The 24,875-nt window shown below is 31.3% G+C and overlaps 3 protein-coding genes across 3 annotated transcripts; 2 read left to right on the forward strand and 1 right to left on the reverse strand.

Annotated features, from left to right (window-relative positions):
• Positions 1–14,218: 14,218 nt before the first annotated feature.
• HELRODRAFT_68387 (hypothetical protein) lies at positions 14,219–17,744 on the forward strand (the record flags this gene model as incomplete). Its single annotated transcript, XM_009026973.1, has 7 exons — positions 14,219–14,343; positions 14,896–15,095; positions 15,278–15,396; positions 15,596–15,661; positions 15,908–15,988; positions 17,094–17,276; positions 17,568–17,744. Coding segments are annotated over 7 exons (951 nt in total), but the record flags the coding sequence as incomplete, so codon positions are not given.
• A 1,009-nt stretch (positions 17,745–18,753) lies between these two features.
• HELRODRAFT_163308 (hypothetical protein) lies at positions 18,754–19,298 on the reverse strand (the record flags this gene model as incomplete). The annotated part of the gene is made up of 2 exons (XM_009027212.1): positions 18,754–19,131; positions 19,218–19,298. 2 exons carry the CDS (start codon positions 19,296–19,298, stop codon positions 18,754–18,756), a joined length of 459 nt encoding a protein of 152 aa, XP_009025460.1.
• Positions 19,299–20,723: 1,425 nt separating this feature from the next.
• HELRODRAFT_163309 (hypothetical protein) lies at positions 20,724–23,259 on the forward strand (the record flags this gene model as incomplete). Its single annotated transcript, XM_009027213.1, has 5 exons — positions 20,724–20,756; positions 21,109–21,268; positions 21,339–21,491; positions 21,727–22,011; positions 23,138–23,259. 5 exons carry the CDS (start codon positions 20,724–20,726, stop codon positions 23,257–23,259), a joined length of 753 nt encoding a protein of 250 aa, XP_009025461.1.
• Between the last annotated feature and the right edge of the window lie 1,616 nt (positions 23,260–24,875).

Genomic DNA, 24,875 nt, shown 5'->3' on the forward strand with positions numbered 1-24,875 from the left:
ACAGTCCTTGTTTTTTATTTACGTAATGTGACTAATTTATATACACAGCCTTTGTTTTTTTCCTGTTGATTCAATAGTGTTTGAGCTGCCTACCTACCTCCCTAAATAGTGTTGTAACTGCCTACCTACCTACCTACCTACCTACCTACCTACCTACCTACCTACCTACCTACCTACCTACCTACCTACCTACCTACCTACCTACCTACCTACCTACCTACCTACCTACCTACCTACCTACCTACCTACCTACCTACCTACCTACCTACCTACCTACCTACCTACCTACCTACCTACCTACCTACCTACCTACCTACCTACCTACCTACCTACCTACCTACCTACCTACCTACCTACCTACCTACCTACCTACCTACCTACCTACCTACCTACCTACCTACCTACCTACCTACCTACCTACCTACCTACCTACCTACCTACCTACCTACCTACCTACCTACCTACCTACCTACCTACCTACCTACCTACCTACCCTGGGGCACGGTCACTTGTTTTGCCCAACCAGCCAATGGTGTGAAGGCCAGCGCTGTCAGTTTATAATGTCTATTTTCACGTGATTCAATTCTGTGTCTCTTTTAAATTTATAATCGTAATTGTGTTTGACTAATTTTATTGAGAATAATTTACTGAATTTATTGTTAGGCTGGCTGGTTAGTTGATTGGTTAGTTAAATAATTAATGATAATTTCTGAATGATTGGCCAAACAAATGGTTTAAACTTTTGTATTACTATTATTTTTTGTAATAGTTTTCCTAATTCTTATTTATTTTGTTTTATGGTTGAAAGACTTAAATATGGAAGCATATCACAATTGTACATTTTCAATTCTTCGAATTTAAAAGATTTTAAATTTTAAATCGATATTTTCGTCTGATGAACCACAGAACGGAATAAAATTTCATTTAAAATCAATAATTACTGCTGTAAAGCATTTATTTGTATGCCTCAAACCATCGCACAATACTGGAAACAAATGCATGTGTTGTCCCGTTACAAACAAACAAGTAATTGAGTGTTGATTCAAATGAAATATCTCCAGAAGTGTTTACCTTTTGTGTCCTTCACAATTTTTGTTCTGAGAAAACCAAAGAAAGCAACACGACAAGCCATTTTTTCAATAAATTAAGTTAAAAATTATTTCTACATAATTCTTATATAGACACATAGAAAACATTCTAAATTAATGATACTGAATGAGTTTATAGAATGCTTCACATTTGGTGTGACGAAAAAATAAATTACAGAAAAATAATCCAAGTTGGTTAACTAATGGCTAATAATTGTCTTGATAATATAAATTCAAGTAAATCTGAAAAAAAGTCTGGCAAAGAATTAATGAGTATGTAGATATGAAGGAAGGATAGATGCGTTGGTAGATAGCAATCAGACAGCATCTAGAGATCATTGCAAACATTGTTCGATTCATTCACATCGACTTAAAAGCATGGGATAAATAAGTCTGTGAAGAAGTTGTTCGGTTCGGCTGAAAATGTGAGCAATTATTAGATCGATGACAGAATGAATTAATTAATTAAATAAATAATTAATTAGTTATTAATTAATTCATTGTTATGAAAAAAAAGAATGCATGAATAAAAAAAAATTAATTTGACAGAGTAATTAGCTATTGTTAGTTGGCTGGTTGGTTGGTTGGCTGGTTTGTTGGCTGGCTGGCTGACTGGCTGGTTGGTTGGCTGTATGTTAGGTTGCTGATTGAATATTTTGTTGATATATACAAAATTAGATGATTGTGTTATCGCGTTTTTGTTTAGTTGGTTGGTTTTTTATGGTTGGTTGGTTTCTTTCGTTCAGGAAGTTTCACGATGGGTTAGTTTGTTAGCTGTTGTTGTAGTAGTCATAGTCAATCGTTACAATGGTCTGTCTGTTTGTAGGTTACTGTGTTGTTGCAATAGTTACATTTAGGTTGTTGAATGAGGTTTGTAAGTTAAAAAGTTTATTAGCAAAAAGGATTTGTAAAGATTACAATGAATAAAGAGTAATATTAAAAAGTATTTAATACCAATAATTAAAATATTCAGTTTGAAACTGCTGCCCAATAATGAAATGATTAAATTTGTTGAAGGTTTCAAATTTCATTGGGTATTACGACGATAAGGTATGAATGATTTAAACTCCGATATGAACCCAAAAGGGTGAAAATACGTTGAAAAGTTCTCAAAGGAACCTCCTAAACCAAGCAACTAAAAACATTCACTGAGCACGGAACACATTACATTACGTAATCGCAGACCTATCGATACGGCGGTAAACAATAATTTTAAAAGTAAAAACAACAATAATAAAAACAATAATAGAATAGATAATAATGCTAATAAAAATAAACCTTGCAAATAATGCCGGCAGACTCTCCTCTAAGTTGAGAAGGAATTTGATGAAAGATGAAAAGAAATTATGAAATAAAGGAATTAATCAATGAATAAATAAATAAATAAAACAAAAAATAAAATATAAAAAAAATGACTCCGAAAATTAGTGTCGTGGTTATAAATAACTTATTGATCACGTGATATATTAAGGCCGGATCAATAACTGGCTTTGTAAAAGATACAATGTGCTTATGATGATGCATAAAATGTCCGTTCAAAAATTTTGCATGTATGTGTGTCTGTCTGTGTGTGTGTGGTGTGTGTGTGTGTGTGGTGTGTGTGTGTGGTGTGTGTGTGTATGAGTGAGTGAGTGAGTGGGTGAGTGTTTCCAAAATTCTATGTTATATATATATATATTTTAAACAAGATCTTCAGTATTGCTCTCTTACAACATACAACATATAACAGGAAATACTATATATATATATATATATATATATATATATATATATATATCTACTTACATAATTATCTACATATGCACATCTACATATGCATAGTTAAATTCATTGTGAAATGACATTGACTGAATGATTTAACTGAAAAAAATTCTGCATCAAATCAAGAAGTTAATATAATGTTAATTTAATGTAATTACTCTAGTTAATAATTTGAATTTATAATAGTGCAGCCAGTAAAGATTCATCAGTTCAAGGTTAAACACTTTTGAAAAATTTTCTGCATAAATAATTTTAATGATAATATGAAACAAATCAAAGTCAGTAATAAGCCAGCCAGTGTCCTGTTGCCGCAGCTGAACACGATTTGGTAAAATCGCATCATTAGAGCATTACAGTGAAGTTTATTTAGAGGCTCGATGCCTTGTAGGAGTGACATTCAGAGTTGATGTAAGGAGATGTGATGTGATCCCGTTCAGTATTGATGCAACGATGTGATGTCATTCTCAGTTGATGTAACGAGATTACTAGTTGATGTAACGAGATTACTACGATTTTTCGGCCAAAAACAACGCACACAGTCATACAAACATTCGCTTACACAACGTACATCATCCACACAACACACAAGCATACAACGTGCCTACAAATGTGCAGTTTATACTTTTGATTGGCCGAATCGAAACAATGAAACATCTTATTCAGATGCGTCCACATAATGTTAGATTATTGCTTTGTGACGATTCTTTACGATCACGATGTAACCTATAGACCTGATATTTTCAGATTCGCATCTATATAACTGCGTTCTATTCTGTCTCCTTATGCATATAAACACATTGTGAATGACGAGAAATGCAGGGAGCAGTGACGCCTGTTTCTATGGTTGAGAATTTGTTGTGTGCGTGTGTGTGTGCGTGTGTGTGTGTGTGTATGTGTGTGTGGTGTGTGTGTGTGTGTGTGTGTGTGTGTGTGTGTGTGTGTGTGTGTGTGTGTGTGTGTGTGTGTGTGCAAGATCATGTTTGCATTGGGGATGTATGTATATTTTCTAATGTGTTATTTACCTGAGTACATCTAAGTGGTGAAGAAACATTGAGTGTTCTTTCGTTTATGCATACATACACACGCACACGCACACGCACGTACACTCACACGCACACATACACGCACACATACACGCACACATACACGCACACACAAAAAATACTCATACTTTTTTCATTCAAAAACACTTGCATCGGTTACATGCATATTCTTCCGTTTGATAAGGACAAGGATCACAATTCTCATCGTCAACAATTCAACATTAGCGTCATAGTGCCTTGATTTAACTTGTAAAAATCCACTTCATGTGGATATACTTTTACACATTAGCGTTTAAATTGAGTTTAATTTCTCAATCAACATTAATTTTCCCGTTCCAGTTACTCTCTTCCATCGTATAGGAACAAACCAGTTGAAATACTAGTCTAAATATTTTCAAAAGACCACCACTAACTTCATAACTGCTGCACCATCATTGCACTTTCACCATCGTTTGTACGTATGTATGCACGTATGTCTGTGTACGTATGTATGCTGGTATTGAATATGTACATACGTGTATCAATATGTATCGATATGGAAAAATTGCAAACAATGGTTTTAAAATTGGTTTTTGAAAGTGAGAGGAAAGGCTTACAAATTAACATCAACAAAACTGAGTGCATGGTTATCGGTAAAAGCAAAACCGCCACGATCTGCTTCGTATAAAAAATTTCATATTTTTACTTGGTCATTTTGGGAGGAAGGATACATTTCTAGATGTTTGAACTTGACGATCCCCTTGTGGTTTGATGTCCACATTACGAGCATTTTATTATCGTTGGGAAGGAGACATCTGTCCACTTCAATGTCATCAACAGATTATTATCAAATTAAAAATGTCATTTTACTAAATATTTAAACTTACGATGAATGGGTGAGGGAATGGATAAATGGATGGATTGATGGACTGATGAATGAATGAATGAACGAACGAACGAACGAACGAACGAACGAATGAATGAATGAATGTATTTTTATGATGTAGTATTCAAATATCCACATAATCCTCTACTCTAAACAGATGCCCACATTCATTCATTTATATATATATATATATATATATATATATATATATATACATATATATTATATATATTGTTTTTGTTTGAATGTTTGCCCGCGTGCGAGCACACATATGCGTCTGAATTCTAGGTGGGAGCCGTGCAAACAATTGAAACATATTGACGTTTTTATATCATTCCCGTGACATTTCGGGGCTCTGCATTGCTTTTTGATTGACGTCATGTGCTGCCAGATGTCATTCAATAAGGCCAGCCGGCGTCTGTATATTACAACTTTTCAGTAATAAACTTTATATGAATTATTAATAAGATAAATTATTATCCTTTTAATAACGTGAAAACCAAACAAATCTTGAACGATATCACCAAATTAGTCCAATCTACAAATGTTTATAAAATACAAAGATAACTGCAAAAAATTACATTGGTTTCGAGTTTGACCTGCTACAGGCCAGCCACCTTTCAGAATTATTCACATGAGGTTCTAATCTTTTGGATGTTGTATGTCAGCGTATGAACGCATATTTGTAAGAATGGGCAACCTCACTTATGAAAAGAGAAGTGCGTGCCATGAAAGTGTGTGCGTGTGTGTGTGTGTGTGCATGTGTGTGTGTGCGTGCGTGTGTGGGATAAAAATAAATTCAAATGTTGATACGTTCAACGTGGTTTCCCTATAAAAATACAAAAGCCCGCTCTCCAACGAATCTAAATATACATTCTTTCTTTTATATATATATATATATATATATATATATATTCTTATATATATATATACATATACATATACATATATATGTCTATTTATTAATTTACTTATTTTATTCATTCGTTCATTCATTCACTCTTTCTTTTATTTATTCATTCATTATTTTTCCGCTTATGTAACCAAATTATTACACTCTGCACCACAAGGCATACACAGGCAGACGTACGTGGCATACATAAAAACAACAAAAAAGTTTAATTACCAGAATAAGCATTACAAAGACGATGCATGTAAACCGTTATAAAGATGGGCGTGTTTGCATGATAATATTTTATTCGCATTGCTACCGACAGCGACAAAAAAAGAAGAACACCAACACAGATATACACACAATACTCAAAGACACACACACACTCAAACAAACATACATTCATTCATTCATTCATACAGAAACATGATTTTGTAATTTTCTTCAATTAAAACGTTCTAGAAACGTTCTTTTAAAATATGCTCACAAAAATACATAATACACGCACATACATACACACATATACACTCACACACATATAACACATACCCACGCACATACACACACACATAACACATACACACAGACAGACAAACAAGCAAGCAAACAAACGCATACACCAATTCCTACAAAAATTTAAGTTGATATGAATGCATGTCCGGGCGATTCAAATACACATGTAAGTTTGGACAGGCGTGCAAATAAAATTTTCTTTTTCGATGCGTAGCAAAACAATTTGATCAAAACCTGTCTGTGATGCTACAACGATGCTGCAGTCTGTACGTGCATGTGTTGCTAAGCGTTTGTAAGTGTGTGTGTTTTTTTTGTGTGTTTGTGTGTGTGTGTAATAACTGAATAGATAAACGAATGGGTGAGTGAATAAATGAATAAATCTATGAATAATGGATGAATAGATGAATGAATGGAAAGATGAATTAACGAGTGTAAGGAAGGATGAATTGATAAATAAATGAATGATTAGATGAATGAATGAATGAAAAATAAAAAATAAAACCTGTTTGACAAATTGATAAAAAAAATTGCGGAACTTAATAGACTGCAAATTAAAATTTTTAAAAAATTAAAAATAATAAAAAAAATCTTTTTAATTACGCAAAATAAATTTAAAAAAAAAATAAAAAAACTTGCGAACGATTAAATGAACAATGAGCTGGCGGGTACGTCTGAAACTGAATACAAATCAATCAACGTACCCAAAGAGGTAGAGATGAAAGGACGAAGGATGACGGAGGTATGAATGAATGTTTGTATATTATAATCAGTGGAGGGTTTAAGGGACCTGGAGACTATGACCTTCAGACTCAGCATTCAATAACCGTTCTGTTGTAATTTTTTGAAAATGTAACCAACGTAATTGATGTAATATTTTAATTGATTACATTTTAAACATTAATTAGAACACACAATTTTTATAAGTGCAAACAAACACCGCCTGAATTGCAAAAATTTACGCATAATTATTTGATGACCAAAAAAATCTTCAAGTATTTTCAGTTTTTGGCCTCCCTCGTCAAATTTTTGCCCCCAGCCCCTTCATAGTTGTCTAGATCTGCCTGTGTTGTATAATGAATGGAAGAATGAATGGATAGTATGAAACTCGCTAAATTTGCTTGACAAATTATTAAGATTCCATCTTACATGCTTCTATAAAAAATACAGTATAGTATAGCCTCGAAAGTCCGTGATCACTGTTCAATAAATTGAAATTCTTTTTTATTGAGAGCAGAAATAGCATCGTAGAAATCTAGAGTGAAAGACGAGCAGTTTAATAACCTCAAATAATTTATGGCGATGAGATGCGGACGTTTTGATGGGGTAAGGTGGTTCATTGACGGTGGATACTTTATAGTTTTTGGAGTTTCGGTTCGTTGTTGGTATAAAATGTTTTGTATATGCTATAATTAGCGATGATGATTGTTGTTAACGTACGTTGTTGAAATGGTTATTGTTGTAGTTCACTCAGCATGCACTAAAGATTGCTGACTCGTATCTCCTAAGAATGCAGGCAACTTAACAACCAGCTCGTGGCCAGCAGGCAATTTATATGGACACTCTCTGCATGTATAGGCACGTTTTTATTGCAACACTTTTCCTTAATTAATCTTTTGCCGGTCAGGCCTGTCATGATATGCTGTGCTCTCCCGATTTTCTTCCCAACTTTTTTTCTTATTGTTTTTTTTTCTATTAAAAAATTTTTTATTTTTTTTAATTTTTTGAAAAAAACTGTTTATTTTAGAGAATAACTTTAGGAATTAATTGATTAACGTTGGATTTTATATAAAAATATTTGAAATAGTTTTAAATGATAATAATTGCTTAGTAGAAAGTTAGCTGCAATCATTTCTAGTTTAATTTGCTTCATTTTTTTTCATTTTTCAGTTTTAATCTATAATCATTTTTAATCATTTTCATCGGCATCTTAATCATTATCAATCATTTTCAATATTATTATTATTATTATTACTGCTACTACTACTACTACAGCTCTCTCTTAGATATTTTTCAGAAGTTATTACAGTGAACAAACAAACACAAAGTAAATCAACGCATCGTACATTTTATGCGGGAAATCTCTACATTTGAAGCCGGTCACTGCACCACCAGTGCCAAGCACCTTGACCATTACACCACCGTGCGCTCATTACCATAGCAGGTTAATGCATTTGGGAAAAGAATGCAATTTAATGAAGGAAAAAATCAATAAAACAAACGAAAAATAACAACAAACATAACAACAACAACAATAACAACAACTACAACAACGGGTCATGTTATTTTTATTATCGTTTCAATGGTAATAAAATAGCAATTTTTAATTTTTTCAACCAAATGAGATACTGAAAAAATCAAAATTTATTATTCCAAAAGAAAATAGTCACATAAAATTAGTAAAAGATAACAATAATAATAATAATAGAAATAATTATAATAATGATGATGATGATGATGATGATGATGACGATGATGATGAATAGGAGGCGGACAATAAAACCCATCACGAGAAAATATCCTAATCAATAAATCAGAGAAACCTTTAATGAAATAGCGACATTTGTGGCATGTTTAAAAGTGGACGATGTCGAAAAAATATACTTTCACTATGGATCATTAATTTCGTTTTTGCGATAATTTTATTTCATCTCAGCTTCTCGCTGGATTGGTTTTTCTTAATTAAAAAAAATAATTTTAATTTATTATGAATGATATTTATCATCATGCGCTTTATCATCGTCATCGTCATTTTCATTAATCATCATCTTCGTTGTCGTCATCATCATCGCCGTCATTGTCGCCATCATCATGGATTATCGCCATCATCATGCAGTATCGAATTGCAACTCGTTTCATATGGATAACGAAATTGGTCATCAGTTTCATTGTTTGGTGAGCAGTTTTATGTGTGGAATAAGAAATGACCAGACAATGCAGTGACCAGTTTTATTGCTACCTCGCCATCCACCGTGCAGTCAGCAGAAATACCAAGAATTGAAATGTAGCCGGGATTATTATGAATGGAAGAAGTTGAGGCTTTTGAATATAGTGCTCGTAAAAATATGGTTCTGTATTATAAATGAAAAAAATGTTTTAATGCAAATACTCTTGGTAATGTGCTGGAATAATAAATTGCTGTATAATAAACTAAAGGTTCAGGTTACTATGAAGTTGAAATGCTGGCAAAAAACATTAACAATTAATTATTCACTAAAAAATACTGTTAAGAATGTTGAGAGGAGTATTCCAATTGCAGGCTTATTGAAGCATCAAAAGTTCTGCGGGCCAAAATGCAACTTTTCAACAATATGAAATATTTTTATCCGCTAGAAGAAAATTATTCCCATATTCACGTGTTCCATCTGCACCATTAAACATCATTCTGTGTAGTACGTATCGGGGTTATGGAGTAATGTGCTATGATGGTTTTGTGTGGTATTACAGTACTATGGTGATATGGTTGTGTGGTACTGTAGTATGAAAGTATGACTGTGGTTGAGGTAAAGCTTCTTAGATCGAATTTTAAACTAGCACGATTTTTTAGTTGAGCTATTACATTACGTATGCTGATTTATTATTTACGTGTCAACTTTTTTGAAATTGTTATTATTAGCTATCATTTTTGTGAAATTTTTTTTAGAAATATATCATCTGGTGTATTTTGTATCTTTTTATTCGAACACTCCCAAACAAAATTTTTGTTTCAATTGGAGGAGTTTTGAAAATAGATCAAAGATACGGAATATGGTCGTTGTAGCTGTTATTTATATGACTGTTACAATGTGTTAGCAGTACTATTATTAGTTGTTGTATGCTGCAAACTCTGGAGAACAAAATTATTACTTCACTTCAAAACTGTTGCATCAGAGACCAACCTCCACTCCATAACACGAACGAGCACGGTCTTAAGAGAAGTTTTGAATGTTAAAAATGAGAAAAATATCACACGAACGAGCGGCCAGCATTTCATCTCGACTCCTATTTCAGGCTGTATTTTTAATTAACACAAGATAGCAACCAGAACAAACTGTGAGCTTGAAGGAAAAAAATGAATGAACGAACGAATGAACGAACGAACGAACGAATGAATGAATGAATAAATGAATGAACGAACGAATGAATGAATGAACGAATGAAGGCAGCTAAGTTACGTGTTATACCGGAAACATCGAATCCATGGAGGCAGTTATTACTACTCTAATATTTTGTGATACTGCAACTAATAAGGAGGAATTTTTAATGTTTTTTTTTTCATTTTAATTATGTCTATTTGTTGCTATTCGTGTAGACTTAAATAATTTCGATTTTTTTAAAACTTTTCTTACAATTATTCTAAGTATTCTATTTTATTCCAAATATTAAAATTGTGTTTTTTTAATAAATTTAAAAAAAAACAAGCATGAAATGGACACAAATATTCAGCCAACGTGACAAAATATTCACAAATGAGTATTTGAATGTTTTTAAAATTTTGAAAAATTTTAAAATCTATTAAAAATTCAACTCTGAAAGGTATGTTATTTTATTTAGAAAGCTTTTACTTTCGGTGAAAAAAATTAATACCAAACATGACACGTCAAACTTTTTATTAAATAAAAAATTTGAACGTAATCCTGACTTACAGGAAATGCCCAATCCCATTCATCAGACCTTCAACTTATCAAAAGTTAAATTGAATGTAAAAAAAAAAAATCCCAAGTTTCCACGTCAATGAAAGTTTCAAAAATGCTGCTTGCCATTGTTCAAACAAGTTTAAGAAGAATTGAGCGTCAAGCTACTCAATTATATTATTGTAAATATGTAAGTGTGTGTGTGCGGCGTGTGTGTGTGTGTGTCTTCGCATACTCTCATGTTGAGAGTTACTGCTTGATTTACTCCAGACACTAGCTCTAGCTTATTAAGTTAAGATTACATATCTTTGGGAAAGGTTTTGAAATCTTTAAATTATTTGTCGCGATTATTCTTTTTTAAAAAAGTGCTTGGGCGTATCATGTTTCCAATATGCCCGATTCGGGGAGTTATTCCTCAGTCAATGTATAATATGCGTGTCTTTTTCAATCAATGATGTGTGTGTGTGTGAGTGTGTGTGTTTGTGCAGTTGTGTTGCTATGAGTTGATGGTGTAATGTATAATGTAGCGTACAGTTGTAATGTGTTGTTAAGTTTGTGTGCTGTTTATTCGAGACCTCGATTGATGATTTTATTTTATATATTCACGACATAAATATAAACAACGTAAAATTCGAACTTAAACTACTCCTTCAACCAATCCAAAATTAAAAACATTTTTGATGATTATAAGCGTTAATGTTTACAAAAGTAATTTATGAATTCTATTGAAGAATATGTTTTCATTTTTTTTTTACATCGACCACCTATCCGTGTTAATGTACTTTTTTACCTACCTCAAATTTATACAACAGCTGTATGGCGTATGTATGTTTTTGTATTATGACGTATGTATGTATGTATGTTGCATGACGTATGTGTGTATGTATGCTGTGTATGCCGTACGTAAGTTTGATTAATGTTATTGAATTTGTGGAAACACTTGCAAGTCACTTGATGCTTGGTCAAAGTGCTTGTGTGAAATTTTGTACGTGGGTCTGTAAATGTGAATTTTTTGTCTACGTGTGATTTTTTTTCATGCGTGCAAGTAGGCGAATAAATGATAACAAAAGATGGATCAAATTTTATGTTATCTCAGCTTGCCTGGCTTGGACGACATAAACAACAACAACATAAACAACATAAACAACATAAATTAAAACATCCAGTCGCAAACCGGAAGGAAACAACATACACTCACATGCAAGGATAATTGTATAAGCTTGCACACATAAAGGCACACAAAACAAATAAAAATAGGCAAGACACACACAGACAAACAGACAGACACACACATACACACACAGACAAACAGACAGACAAACACACACGCGCAGACAGAGCACATGCTGAGGCTTTCCATGCCGAGGTGTGTACATCATTTGCCGACAAACAAACATTTAGCTGCTTAGAGAATAAATTACATGTCCTTCGTGGACTGTTTAGTCTCAAGCATATATAAATATGCATAATATAACACTAATCTTCTGCGTATATGTGTGCGTGCATGTGTGTGTGCGTGCATGTGTGTGTGGTGTGTGTGTGCGTGACTATAAAAAACACTTTTATTAAAAATAATATTACCTTCGTTGGTGTAGTTCTTCTAACACCGCCACCCTATGGCATTTAAAATAATTTTCAACAGTTTGCAATGTCACTCACTCATTTTTATAATAATCAACGGTCTGGCTGGTTGGCTGGCTGGCTGGCTGGCTGACTGTCTGTCTGTTTTTCTGTCTGTCTGGGAGAGCAGATGATGAATTAACAATGAGATGGACAAAGTTAATGAAAAAGTTCTCCGCAATTATGACCGAATAAGAATTCAATCAATCAATTGAAAGACTTCATAAAAGTAATTTGTCTATTACATTTCAAAACTATTTAAAAATGCGTTTTGTAAAAAAAATAATTTGTACCAGACGAATATTATTGAATAATTATCTAGATGAATTTTCAGTCGATTCGCTGTTTTTACATTTTTCAAGCTTTCCCCTCTTACTTTCTCTCTTCCCCTCTCTCTCCTTCTCTCTATGTGTTTGCGTGTGTGCGAGCATGTTTGCACGCGCGTGTGATCAAGTTTGTACAGCGAGAAGCAAATGAAATAAACTGGCCGGCAAAAATAATATTAACTCTCGCAAAGATGACATTAACTCTTGCCAAAAATGACATTAACTCTTCGTCAGAGGGTCATGGAAACATCTGTTACATGTAACGTCGACATACTTCCATGTTCTTCTGCAGTTGAAAATAAAACTAACTTTCCTCTTATTTATCACATTCATGATTCTCCATTCTTATATATTGTATCCACTTATTGGCAAGTTCAACTGTTTTCTTGCAATGGAGTGCACTGCACCACATGCATGTGTTCACATGGACCGATGATGCGTGTGTGTGAAATGTACATTAGTTGTTTGAGAATGTATAGAAATAAAAACTTATATATATATATATATATATATATATATATATATATATATATATATATATATATTATATATATATAATTAATTTCGAAGCCTTCTCAATAATGTTAATTTTTCCTATCTGCCATCCAACACTGATTAAACGAACATGCCTTCAGACGGTTCATGAGTTAACAAATTAATTAAGAATGAGCAATCACCGCTGCAGAATCAAAAGTTTGAAAGTTTTCCATCTATAATATGCAAAAGACCAAGACCAACCATAATAATATAAACCGTAGAATCTTGACTCATAGGTATGGGTAGAAAACATTACATTTTTCGTTAGCTATATTTTTTCACCCAGCCAGGAAACACTGTGTCAGCCAGACTTGAATGCTTGATAACTTTAAGAAAACATTATTTCTTGTTTCCTTCTCCATTCACTCATATACCATTCATCGTATTATCTGATGTCATCATAACGCAAACATCTTGAAAATAAACATCGAAATTTAACAAATTGAACGATCTATCTTAGCCCAGTCGTCAGATTTGTGGGTAAAGTTGGCTACTTACCCTAAATAAGAGTAAAATAACGAAATGTCAAAATGTAATCGTCAATGGTTTGATTAAGTGTTATAGTTCAATTCCTACGTTGAAAAATTTTAAATTTTCACGATTTGTCTTCTTGTGTTTAAAAGTGAAAGGTATACAAAAAAAACTATTTTTACCTTGACAACGTTCTTAGCAACCGCTTTAAAATGGTTTGTGTTTATAATTTTATTTAAATTTGTTTCGAATTTTTTTAACTTATAATGATATCTACACTTTAGGGCGGCTTGATTGTCTAATAGTTAAGGTCGCCTATTGCTGTTTCGCAGTAACCGGGTTTGAACATGACAAAAGATGCCCGCCTATCACATGCTTCGTGTGTGTGATGCGTCGTTTAGCACGTATTCATTTACAATGTTTGTGCGCTTTGTAGAATTCTCTGAACTTTGGAAGAGTGTAATTGATCTTTAACCTTTAATCAATTTTTAGGCTTCGCTTGGAATAAACGAACACCATGAAAATATTATAATAAATTACTTGCGGTTTTCAAAGTATCAAAAAGGACTGAGGTTGAAATCAGTTGATGCCAGTTTCTCTGATATGGAATCAAGCAGGTTTTTGCTTTTTGAAAAACAACATTTTGAATGAAATTTTAGGTGAAAATAATTTTTGCCATTTTTAACTTGATAAGCACAGAGTTAAGAAGATGCTTCACTACCTAAACATACTAATCAAAATTATAATATAATATAATATTATTTAATATAAGAAGATTTAAAAAGGCATTATATGACACTGCCTTGAGGTACTTGATTATTGCTATTCTATAACACTGCCAGAGGTACTAGAAAATCTTTATTTGTATTTTTTACTTAACAGAACCAATCTGTCCAATTTCAATTGAATCACTCTCTAACCAATTGAATCATTTCATTAACTCAGCTTATTAGGAGCCCTGAATTTACAACAATGATTTTAATTCAATTTGTTATGAACAGTTTTTGTTTATTTGATATCTTGCTCAGCTCACAAAAAAGTTTTTCTACACCTAATTTGATTTGTGAATAAAATATATTTTTCTAAAAAAAATATGATCTACTTTGGGATATTAATTGTAATAACTAATAGACATAAATGCTCATTGCCTGCTTGATATGAACCAACAGACTGCAAGAGGACACTTACACCATTGATGAGGTGAAGGAGATCATTGAATGTCTCAACACGTTAGTGAGGGCAGATGTGGAAACAGAACTGATCCACACATCACACACTGTTGTCCTCATGTTGGTCCAACTCTTCCAACAAGCTGAAAAGTGGCACCTGAAACTGCAGCCAGACATTTCTGAACTTGAAAACAGGCAATGTTTTTTTTCTCCAATTTCAACTGGATTTATTAAATTTATTTATTTGCGAATTATTTTAGTGGAAAAATAATGCGAAACTAATAAACATTCATTTATGAATATAGGATTTATTTTTTATTATATTTTATATAATAATCTGAAAATGATTAGTTATTTATTCTTCCATTTATTGATATCAGAGATTTGTTGGAAAAGATAAAACAATTTGAAGAGAAAACAAGTCGAGGAGATGGTGAACCAAAACCTGCTGCTCGACTTGAACCTATGAACGAGTCTGGAACATCTGCTTTGCTGAAAATGGTGCTGACAGGATTATTAACATAGAAAAAATATTAAAATAATTTATTGTTTAAATATTTGAATACTTTTAATAAACGCCTTATCAAAATTCTTATTCGATTGAAAAATTTTATAATAAAATTAATTTTAAAAATTTTTCTACAGCTACTAAAAATAATTAATCTATATTTTGAATGAAATGAATTGTTTGATTCGCCAGGAAATTGAGAAATTGAATGAACTGAATTCAAAACTGAAAGAGAAGTTGAAGTTCATGGAAGACCAGGTGATCAACATAATTTATCAATATATTATAACAACATAACGTTATAATATTATATATGGTGTTTGTTCCAATTTCATTGTTTAACAATTCTTTTGAATTTGAGTGTGTTGATAAATTTTATTGCACGTATATTCAAGTCTAGTTTTCGTTTATTTTATTTCATTTGGTAACGTTTTGAAATAAGCAAATTAGTTGGCGTGTACAGACGTTTTGTTGGGTGGAACATTCAGTTGTATAAATTTGCAGGCCATCCAATCTAAGAAGGATAACTCCCAATTGAAATCTGATCTCGAAGATGCAATCCACGCAATGATTGCCAAAAAAGATGTTATTATTATTATTATTATTGCTGTTAATTTCGCTTCAACAAATTTCTTAATAAATTTTCTTCAATGACATTTTAAAGCGTGTTTCAGCATATTTAGTTTTTATTATCCGAGTGTTTGCTGTCAGTACTTGCATGTTCCAAAATGATGATTGTGTTTTTGCTGATACCTTCTCTTCTCATTCGACATTGCGGACTTTAAACATTCTGCGTACTTTTTATTGAATTAGGAATAATAAATACAACGCAAGTTTGTTTAAAACTTTACAAGTGTCATACGATTTTATATGGATCACTAACTAATTCATAATTTGATGTTTGCATAAGTAACAATTAATGATCAGTGTATTATGAACTAAGAAGCATTGATAATGTATTTAATTTGTGTTTAATATATAATTAGTTCAAAAATATGGACAACCTTCTGACGATAAAAGTTAGATCAATTTGTTAAACAACAGAACGATCTTGATTCTGAAGAGATAGAAAGGCTGAAACGACAGCTGGCCGGTTTGCAATCTGACATGATAAATGTAATTAATTCTTCTTTTAGAATAATTTTTTTCATTTAAAAATGTGTCCATTTGCATTTGGTACGTTTATGGAAACGAAGAAGAACAAAACTCGCTCCATTTCAATCGTTTGATTCGATTTACTTACAAGTGTAACACGTTGAATGGAATAAATAGAAATTCAAAGTTTTCAAGCTTTTGTTCAAAAGTTTCGCGACATATTTTACAACTACCAGCTATCATTTACTGAGTAAATATGTTGTATTAAACCGATATTTTTTGTAAGTTAACTTGGGCGTGCCATATCTTGCGAGATATCAAAATATCGCATTCGAGATATCATATCTCGTATTCGAGATATTATATCTCGCATTCGAGATATCATATCTCTCATTGTCACTGCCCTGGTTAGAAAATCAAAATCCACCATTCAACTTTTGAGTATAATTTTGTGTTTTCGCGTGCATACAAATGTACGTTGTTTTGTGGTGCGGTTGTATGTGCGTGCAGCCTTTTGTGGCACAAAAGTTTTATTGTAGCTAATTAAGAATAGATGAAATACGTAAGTAGTTCCGCACTTGTCACAAATAAAGAGCAAAAAAATATATATACAAGCAAAATGGAAACTCATTTTAACGAATTTTTTGTGAAATTCACTCAACTTGTTGTTCAGAAATCGCAGATGACGAGCAATCAAGTCAGTGAGATGCAGTCTGATCTCGCAAAAACAAAACACCAACTTCTTGAAGTCAATGAAATGCTCGAAATGGCTGAAAAGGTTTGTTCGATATTAAAGTTTATATTCTCTGTGTATTAATGATTTTGATTTTCACATCATTGTTATTATTATTATTATTACTACTACTGCTACTACTACTACTACTGCTACTACTACTACTACTGCTACTATTACTACTACTGCTACTATTACTACTACTGCTACTATTACTACTGCTGCTGCTACTACTACTACTACTCCTAATGCTATTAGCTGTCATTTTATAATGCTTAGAATTAGGGGTCTCAGTTTACAAACCCGCTAACAGGCATTTTTGTAAAAATATTTTAGGAACTGGAGAAAAAAGTCAGTCAAACGACTCCGTTCAAAAATTTGAAAACCATGGTACAAAAGAAGAACGAACAAATCAAGGAGTTGAGGAAAAAGTTATCAAAGTATATTACGGTTGATTTTTTTTTCAACTTTTTCATCAAAATATTATCGAAACGAACAAACCTCGTCAGTTAAATTAAATGAAAATACCAATTCCAATGAAAAATTTATTGCCATAGTTTTTGATTGATTGATTTTTCTGAAGTTTTGAAACTGCTCAGTTTTCGTATTTGTTCATCATACATTCATTTGTTCATTTTTTCATTCACTCATTCATCCACTTATATAATGTTTTCATTCAAATTTTTTTCAAAATTCGTTTAACAAAGTTGTTCGTTTTATTTCTTCTACAGATATGAAGATGTCGAGGGCTAAACGTTTGCATTTCAAAATTTCTTTCTTTCCTATCAACATAATTTTGTTTTTTATCATTAAACAATGTCTAATGAATAATTTTTAAACTTCATTTTTATTAAACTCGATGAACTTTAATAATGTATCTAACAATATTTTCATTTTGCGATGAAATATTTCGCTGTTGTAAGGGTTTAGGCGTTGTTTTTGTCGTTGCAATTCGTTTGTTTTGTTAGATTATACAGTTGTTGAAACTGTGGTGCAGTTTTACTTTATTTTAAAGTTTTTTTTATCGTTATCACTTCCTGCTGGCGAAATTTAAGCATTTTCTATTTTTTCTACGAATTGCATTTTATTTTATCAAGAAAATTTAATAAAGTTTTGATTTCAGATAGAGCTTATTATGATAAACGTTGGTAACCAGGAGTTTGAGGTCGATTTACAACCACGCACGGAAAATAAGATGGCATATGGCATATATGGTATGACTGAGCTGTTTTCGCTTTCCACCTAAGTGAGTGAATGCTACGCTAAGTGCGTGTTGCAGGTCGCAATGTGTTACAAAATAAGTTTCAAAATGATTTTTCATTATTATTTATATTCATGACATCAACAACTTCATAAAAACCATTATACAGTTACTAGTCAAAAGATTTAATGAATATAATTTATTGTTTTTTTAATATAACTTAAAACAAACAAATCCATTATATCTGTCAAAACTAAATTCATTTCTCAAGCTATTCAATGTACAAAACGTTTCGGTTAAAAATATTTAATAAGGCATTTCCTAATTTTGGTTAAAAATTTTGAGAAGGCTTTTACTTAATTTTAACTTTGGCTTAAATTCTTCTCGTATTTCTCTATAATTGTTTTTTCTAAAGTGCAGACGATTTTTGTAAGTTGAGGGCTTGACTTTACAAAACTTGGACCTCCACAACTTGTTCTTACGTTTCAATGAAACTCTGTCAATTTTGTGGCGCTTGGATGAGGCGAGGACTGCTAGGTAAAACACTTTTGGTCGAATGAGGAAATTTGGTTTGATTCTTTTACATTGCAACAGGTTCCAGGTCAATTCAATTGATCCAACGTGTTTCTCTTTAGATACACCAAATCTTTTGCAGAAAATATGATTCAAAAACTTTAAAATTCTTTGTAAATTGAAGTTCTGTTTTGTCAAAAATTTTACATTATATAAAATACAATTTATATTTAATGCCCTTAATTTAAAATTGAAAGATATTGAACACTTACAATACAAATTAAAGTTTGTCGCATTTTGTCGCCCAGAGTTAATTTATTGTTCAACAGTGGCGTTTCTTCAGTTGAATCCATCTTGACTGTGAAGCTTTCATCATAAAAATGAAAGTTATGTATATAATTTGTTTGCGGCTGGTAAGATTCCCACTAAGAATTTTTAAAATTGTCCAATGTTTTGAAATTTGAAATAAATTATAATAAAGATTTATTTTCAAATTTCAATAAACTGAACAACTTCAAAAAAGTTGTGCTGGATATGTCAACGATATCAAATCAGTGCTTGCAAGTTAATTTGATTCATTATAGAAAGAGATATTCATTAAATGCTACTAACAGTTTTGGTAATTTTTCATTTTAATGTTTTGTTTAAAAGCGTTAAAGCTAAGCATAGCAGTGTCAAATAAAAGTTTCCCTTTAATTTTATGAAAATAAAGAAAATATTTTCAATTATAGATGGAAAGAATAAACATCACGTCACTATCAAAGACAACTATGAACATGAGATAATCTAAATAAATAGAACTTGATACGTTAACTATGGTTGGTACCACATGGTCAAAATAATGTAGTCTGTCACTTAACCTCAACAAATCAATTGAACTCATCATTCATGAGGGCTGTGAAAAATAATCAATCAATCGATCATTCAATAATCAATCAATCAATAGTTTATAAGTCGCTATTTCCGCTAAGTTCAACAATGCTCCTCAGTGAATTTTTCAATGGATCTTGAACTTTGTAATTGATGGAGAAGTAGTCAGTGAAGAAGGTAGAGAGTTCCAGAGAAAAGAGCCAGAAAGAGCAAATGCGAATTTAGCAAAAGATTGTTTAACAAGAGTTAAGAAGAAGAAGTGAGAACAAGAAGACGATCGTAAACCGGGACGTTTAGGTTCAATTAAAATATCTAATAAGTACTTAGGAAATAATTTAGATTGAGACTTATACTTTAATGTGCAAATTTTAAAAATTATTCTTTATTTTATTTTATAAGTAGCCTGTTTGTTATCTATGAATTAAGCATGAGTGATAAATAAATAAAGTTAATGGTCGTCGGTTTTAGCGATGTCTTCTTCTTTACTTTATTTCATTCAGTCATTAAATAAATTAACATTAAACAACTAATCATTACAATTGTGCTATTTCTCGAACATCATGCTTTTGTGCTTCTTGGGATTGCATTTGTCGTCCATTAATTTCTAGCGCAAGTATAGCTAATTAGTTTTTTAAATATAAAATAAATTATATTAAATTTTAATTAATAATAAATTAATAATTTATTAAATAAAAGAATTTAGAAATAAAACTGCAAATCGACACTTTTTTAATTTTCAATTTTATATTTTTTTTGTTAGCTTATGCCTTATACATATAATACATACAATTACAATCATACATCAAATTATTAATAATTATAATTTAATTATTAAATTAATTAAGGATAATAATAATCAATTGTTAGCTCATAAAAAACTGTAAAGATTAAACAGTGAAGAAGGAAAGATGGTTCTGAGCAAAGAACATAGGTTTTTAAAGGTAAAATGAGTGACAAACTATATATAATTAATTAATATTATAATGTATGACAGTGGATGTGTATTATTAAATTTATTAAATATGCATTATTTTTTTATTTTATAATATTAATTTTATGTTTTAGCAAAGTAAAGTTACATATGCTAGACTATTTGTTTTTTTTTTGCATTTTTACTTTTAGTGCCGATTAATTAAATAAGTTAAAATTAGTTTATTTTATGTATAATAAAAATAATCCAGTGTTATATTAAATTAATTACTATTGAAGTTTTGACTAAATAAAGTTTAACACTGGTTTACAATAAAATAAAATAAATAAATGTTATCTAAATGTTACTTCAAAATTCCAAAGTTGGTTTACCTGTTCTTTCTCGTGATAACCGATGTTATTGTCCTGGTGTCTATGTTGACCATGCATTGGCTGGAAGGAACAAAATTCAGAAGAGGTCTATGGTCTATATGCATTGAGAAGAGAAGAGGGGCTAAGGCTTGTTTCAACACTCATAATGAAAGTTTGTTAAGCATCTATATTCTATATTTTAATTTTTTTTTTAATATTTATTTTTAATTTTTTTATCAAAGCATGGACATTAGTTTGTGGTACTCTCTGCTGTTTCACTTTCATCTTCATATCGATCACAGTCTTCGTCTCAATTTACCACATTGCCACATTTAAGAACAAAATAAAGAGGAAGGCCTCCATGATCAGCATATTGGTTCTCATCTTGTCAGCCAGTTTGTGTTGCTAATGCTTTAAATCATCCAATAAGCTATTATTATCCAATGTTAAAATAGCATTCAATCAATCAATTGATTGATTGATTGAATGTTATTTTAACATTGGATAATAATAGCTTATTGAATGATTGAACTTTAGATACGAAATTTCACGCTTTCAATTAACATATTTCAATCATAACTTTGATTCCTGTGTTTTAATGATAATTTAATTTATTCAAATAATTTCCAGTTTTCACCTTGTTATCTTGCCTAGTTGCCTTCCCTGTGTTATTCATCCAACATCAGATGGAAAACTACAACGTCAGGTTTCAAGTACTCAAGTTCAACATTTCCTGGTCTTATGGGCTGGGTTGGGCTGCATTCATATTTCTGATTGGAACATTTGTTTTGATCTTGCTGGACCCCACAACTTATTTCAGTGACATTCGAACGACCAGAAAGATGTCGCTATCGTCTATAAATGCAGATGATATTGTTTCTATATCGGACAGCAGACAAAATAAAGCACTGCAAAGTTGTTAGAGTTTGCTATCGAATAGCATTGATTTTCAGTTGAATAATTTCTGCTGATTTTGTTTCATTACACTCATTAAGAGTACTAATTTTAATAATCAAATGCATGGTTATTATGCTTGTTTATGTAGTTATCAGTGGATGGCTAGATTGATAGGGACTTTTAATTATCATGTAGTCATTTTGTTACTGGTTGTGGTTTTTGTTCTTAGTTTTTATATTCATATTTATGAACTACTATGGTTCATTTCTTGCATCGTGTTCAATTATTTTTTCTGCACAGTTTTATGTGCATTTTATTTGCCGTCTACATCGTGATGATCTCATTTTAATTTCATTTTTGAAAAAACTTTTTTCACAGCAAATGCTAAGTATTAAACAACTAGCAATTAAAATTAAATGTGATAATCTAATAGAGCAGATTTATTGATAATGTTCTATGTTATTTGTCTGCGTCTTTTAGTCATTGTTAAAAAAATAATTTCAAGAAAAAATGGCTGAAATCTCATTCAAAAATTTGAATGGTGAAATGTGAATATCAGATAGCCGGTTGTAGATTATCCTCTCCATCTTTGTTTAATTCTTTTTTATACCTATTCGTTCAATGTCTTTTATTTTTTCTATTACAATCATTATTGATAACTACGTACACACATATACACACAACACAAACGCTTAAGCTTTATTCGAGTGTTTATGTAAAATTAATAACAATAAAATTAATGAGACGCAAGCAATAATAAATGGATATATATAAATATATGTTTTGGTGTGTGTTTGTGTGATTATGACAAATATGTAATGAGCAATATTGGGCTATAGATATGCTTCTATATCATCACGCTTCAAGCCGTTCGCTTCATTGCTAAATGCTTCAAAATATTTTCTGCCAAATACTTGGGTATTTGACAGAAAATATTTTGACATCGTATCTCTTGAAAGTTAATATTTAAAAGGTTTTTATACAAATTATCAATATGATTGAAAATTCAACTACATCTATCATTGAATCTCAATGAACACTACCAACATGTATATGAAAAACTCAAATGTTTCATCACACATAAAGTTTTATAACCTTTTTTCGATAAAAATATGTGAACAAAATTTTTATTAACTCACTATAGAAGAATTGAAAAAGTGCAAAGTAAAACGGGACGTCACTAAGATTTTGCTCTTCTACCCCTTGTCACAGTGTCAAATATTTGACTTCTTCCCCCGATCAAAGCATTACATTCATATCACATAACTAAAATAAATATAACGGCCTTCGCTCACTTTTAACGGTCGAACAAGGAGCTTACTTCCGGAAGAGATTTAGAGGGTGATTTATTATCGTTCGAGTCAAGGGTCGGGCTATTTGACATGCTTGGATTATTATTGGCTTACGAAATTGCATGGATTTTGACGAGCAAGCTATAAGAAATATTTACTTGACTTAATATGCTTAAAACATTGTAGTAATTCTCTTTAATTTTATTAAATAAAATTATGATTTTATTAAATAAAATTATGTATTATTAAATTATTGTTGTTAATTTGAATATAAAAATTATAGTTTTGGTCCTGTGAAATCCGGTATTATATTAATTTCTTTTTACTGAAGCCGAAGGTTGGCTTAGTAGGATTGAGCTATAGTCACCCTTTTTTTACACTATTCGATCATGTTAAAAATTTGTTTGCTCATGAAATAAACGGCCTAAATAGATCAAAATTCTTATTTGAACAACTATCTTCATTATATTCAATGAATATTTTACATTCTGCTGGTGCTCATAGAAATTATGGTTGCTGAAATCAAACGTTGGCTTACCGCAGTGGCTTACTGGGTCTCAAACAACAGTGTCATGGCGGTTTTCTTTACATATAATGCTTTAAATATGTCAAAATATTTATTTCACAATTATTTTTGTCAATATAAATAAAGAAATTGCTTTTGTCTGGTAAAGCCGTATGTTGGCTTAATCGGATTTTTTTCATATATACAATACTGTGAGATCAATCAATCAAACAAACAAACAATCAACCATTCATTCAATCATTCAATCAAATAATCAACCAACCAATCGACCAATCAATGAACCATATTTGAAAAACATTTCCAAGGCTTGTTCAAACTTGAACAAACACTTAACTGTACAGATATACAAACAATTTCGAGATTTTAGTAAAGAAAGAAAAACACAATAGTTGCTTTTATTAAATCAAGAAATACCCAAAATTTATATAACCAAATTAAAAAACTAGAAACCAGTCAACATTTAATAAATAATGAAATAAATAAATAGACATTATTAAAAAGATTGTTCAAAAAGGTACAATTTAAGGCGACGACGAGAATAAAATGTAGTTTGTTTTGTTGGTGTGGGGTTATGAAGCGAATACAAAAACATTACAGAAACTAGTAAAAAGTCGCAAGAATAGTAGTCAGTCACCTACCTACAATTAAATTACTCTCAGGGCCCTAGCTTACTAATAATCATCAACTCAACTCACCTACCTACAAATTTGTTTTTCTACGTTTTTGGAATTTTACATATTTTAGGTATTTTATTTTACATATTTCAGCGTTTTTATTTTACTTGAAACTTTTAACTAATGTTAAGCCTTAGCCTACCTACGATAGTTCAACTCATCTCAATCCCTAACTTACCTACGAATTAAATTAAGTCTGGTAAAGAAAATAGCAAGTTGAAGAAAAACATAACAACAACGACACCGAATGAATGGATGTTGTATATGTGTGTGTTGTGTTGATGTGTGTGTGTAAATGTGCGGGCGTGTACTCTCCAAAAACTTCTTCACTCACTACGGACGAACCTCCATTGCACCAACCATCATCTGACACGCATCGATGGGATGAAT

The sequence above is a fragment of the Helobdella robusta genome (assembly GCF_000326865.2).
Source record: "Helobdella robusta unplaced genomic scaffold HELROscaffold_5, whole genome shotgun sequence".
In the NCBI taxonomy this organism is placed as follows: domain Eukaryota; kingdom Metazoa; phylum Annelida; class Clitellata; order Rhynchobdellida; family Glossiphoniidae; genus Helobdella; species Helobdella robusta.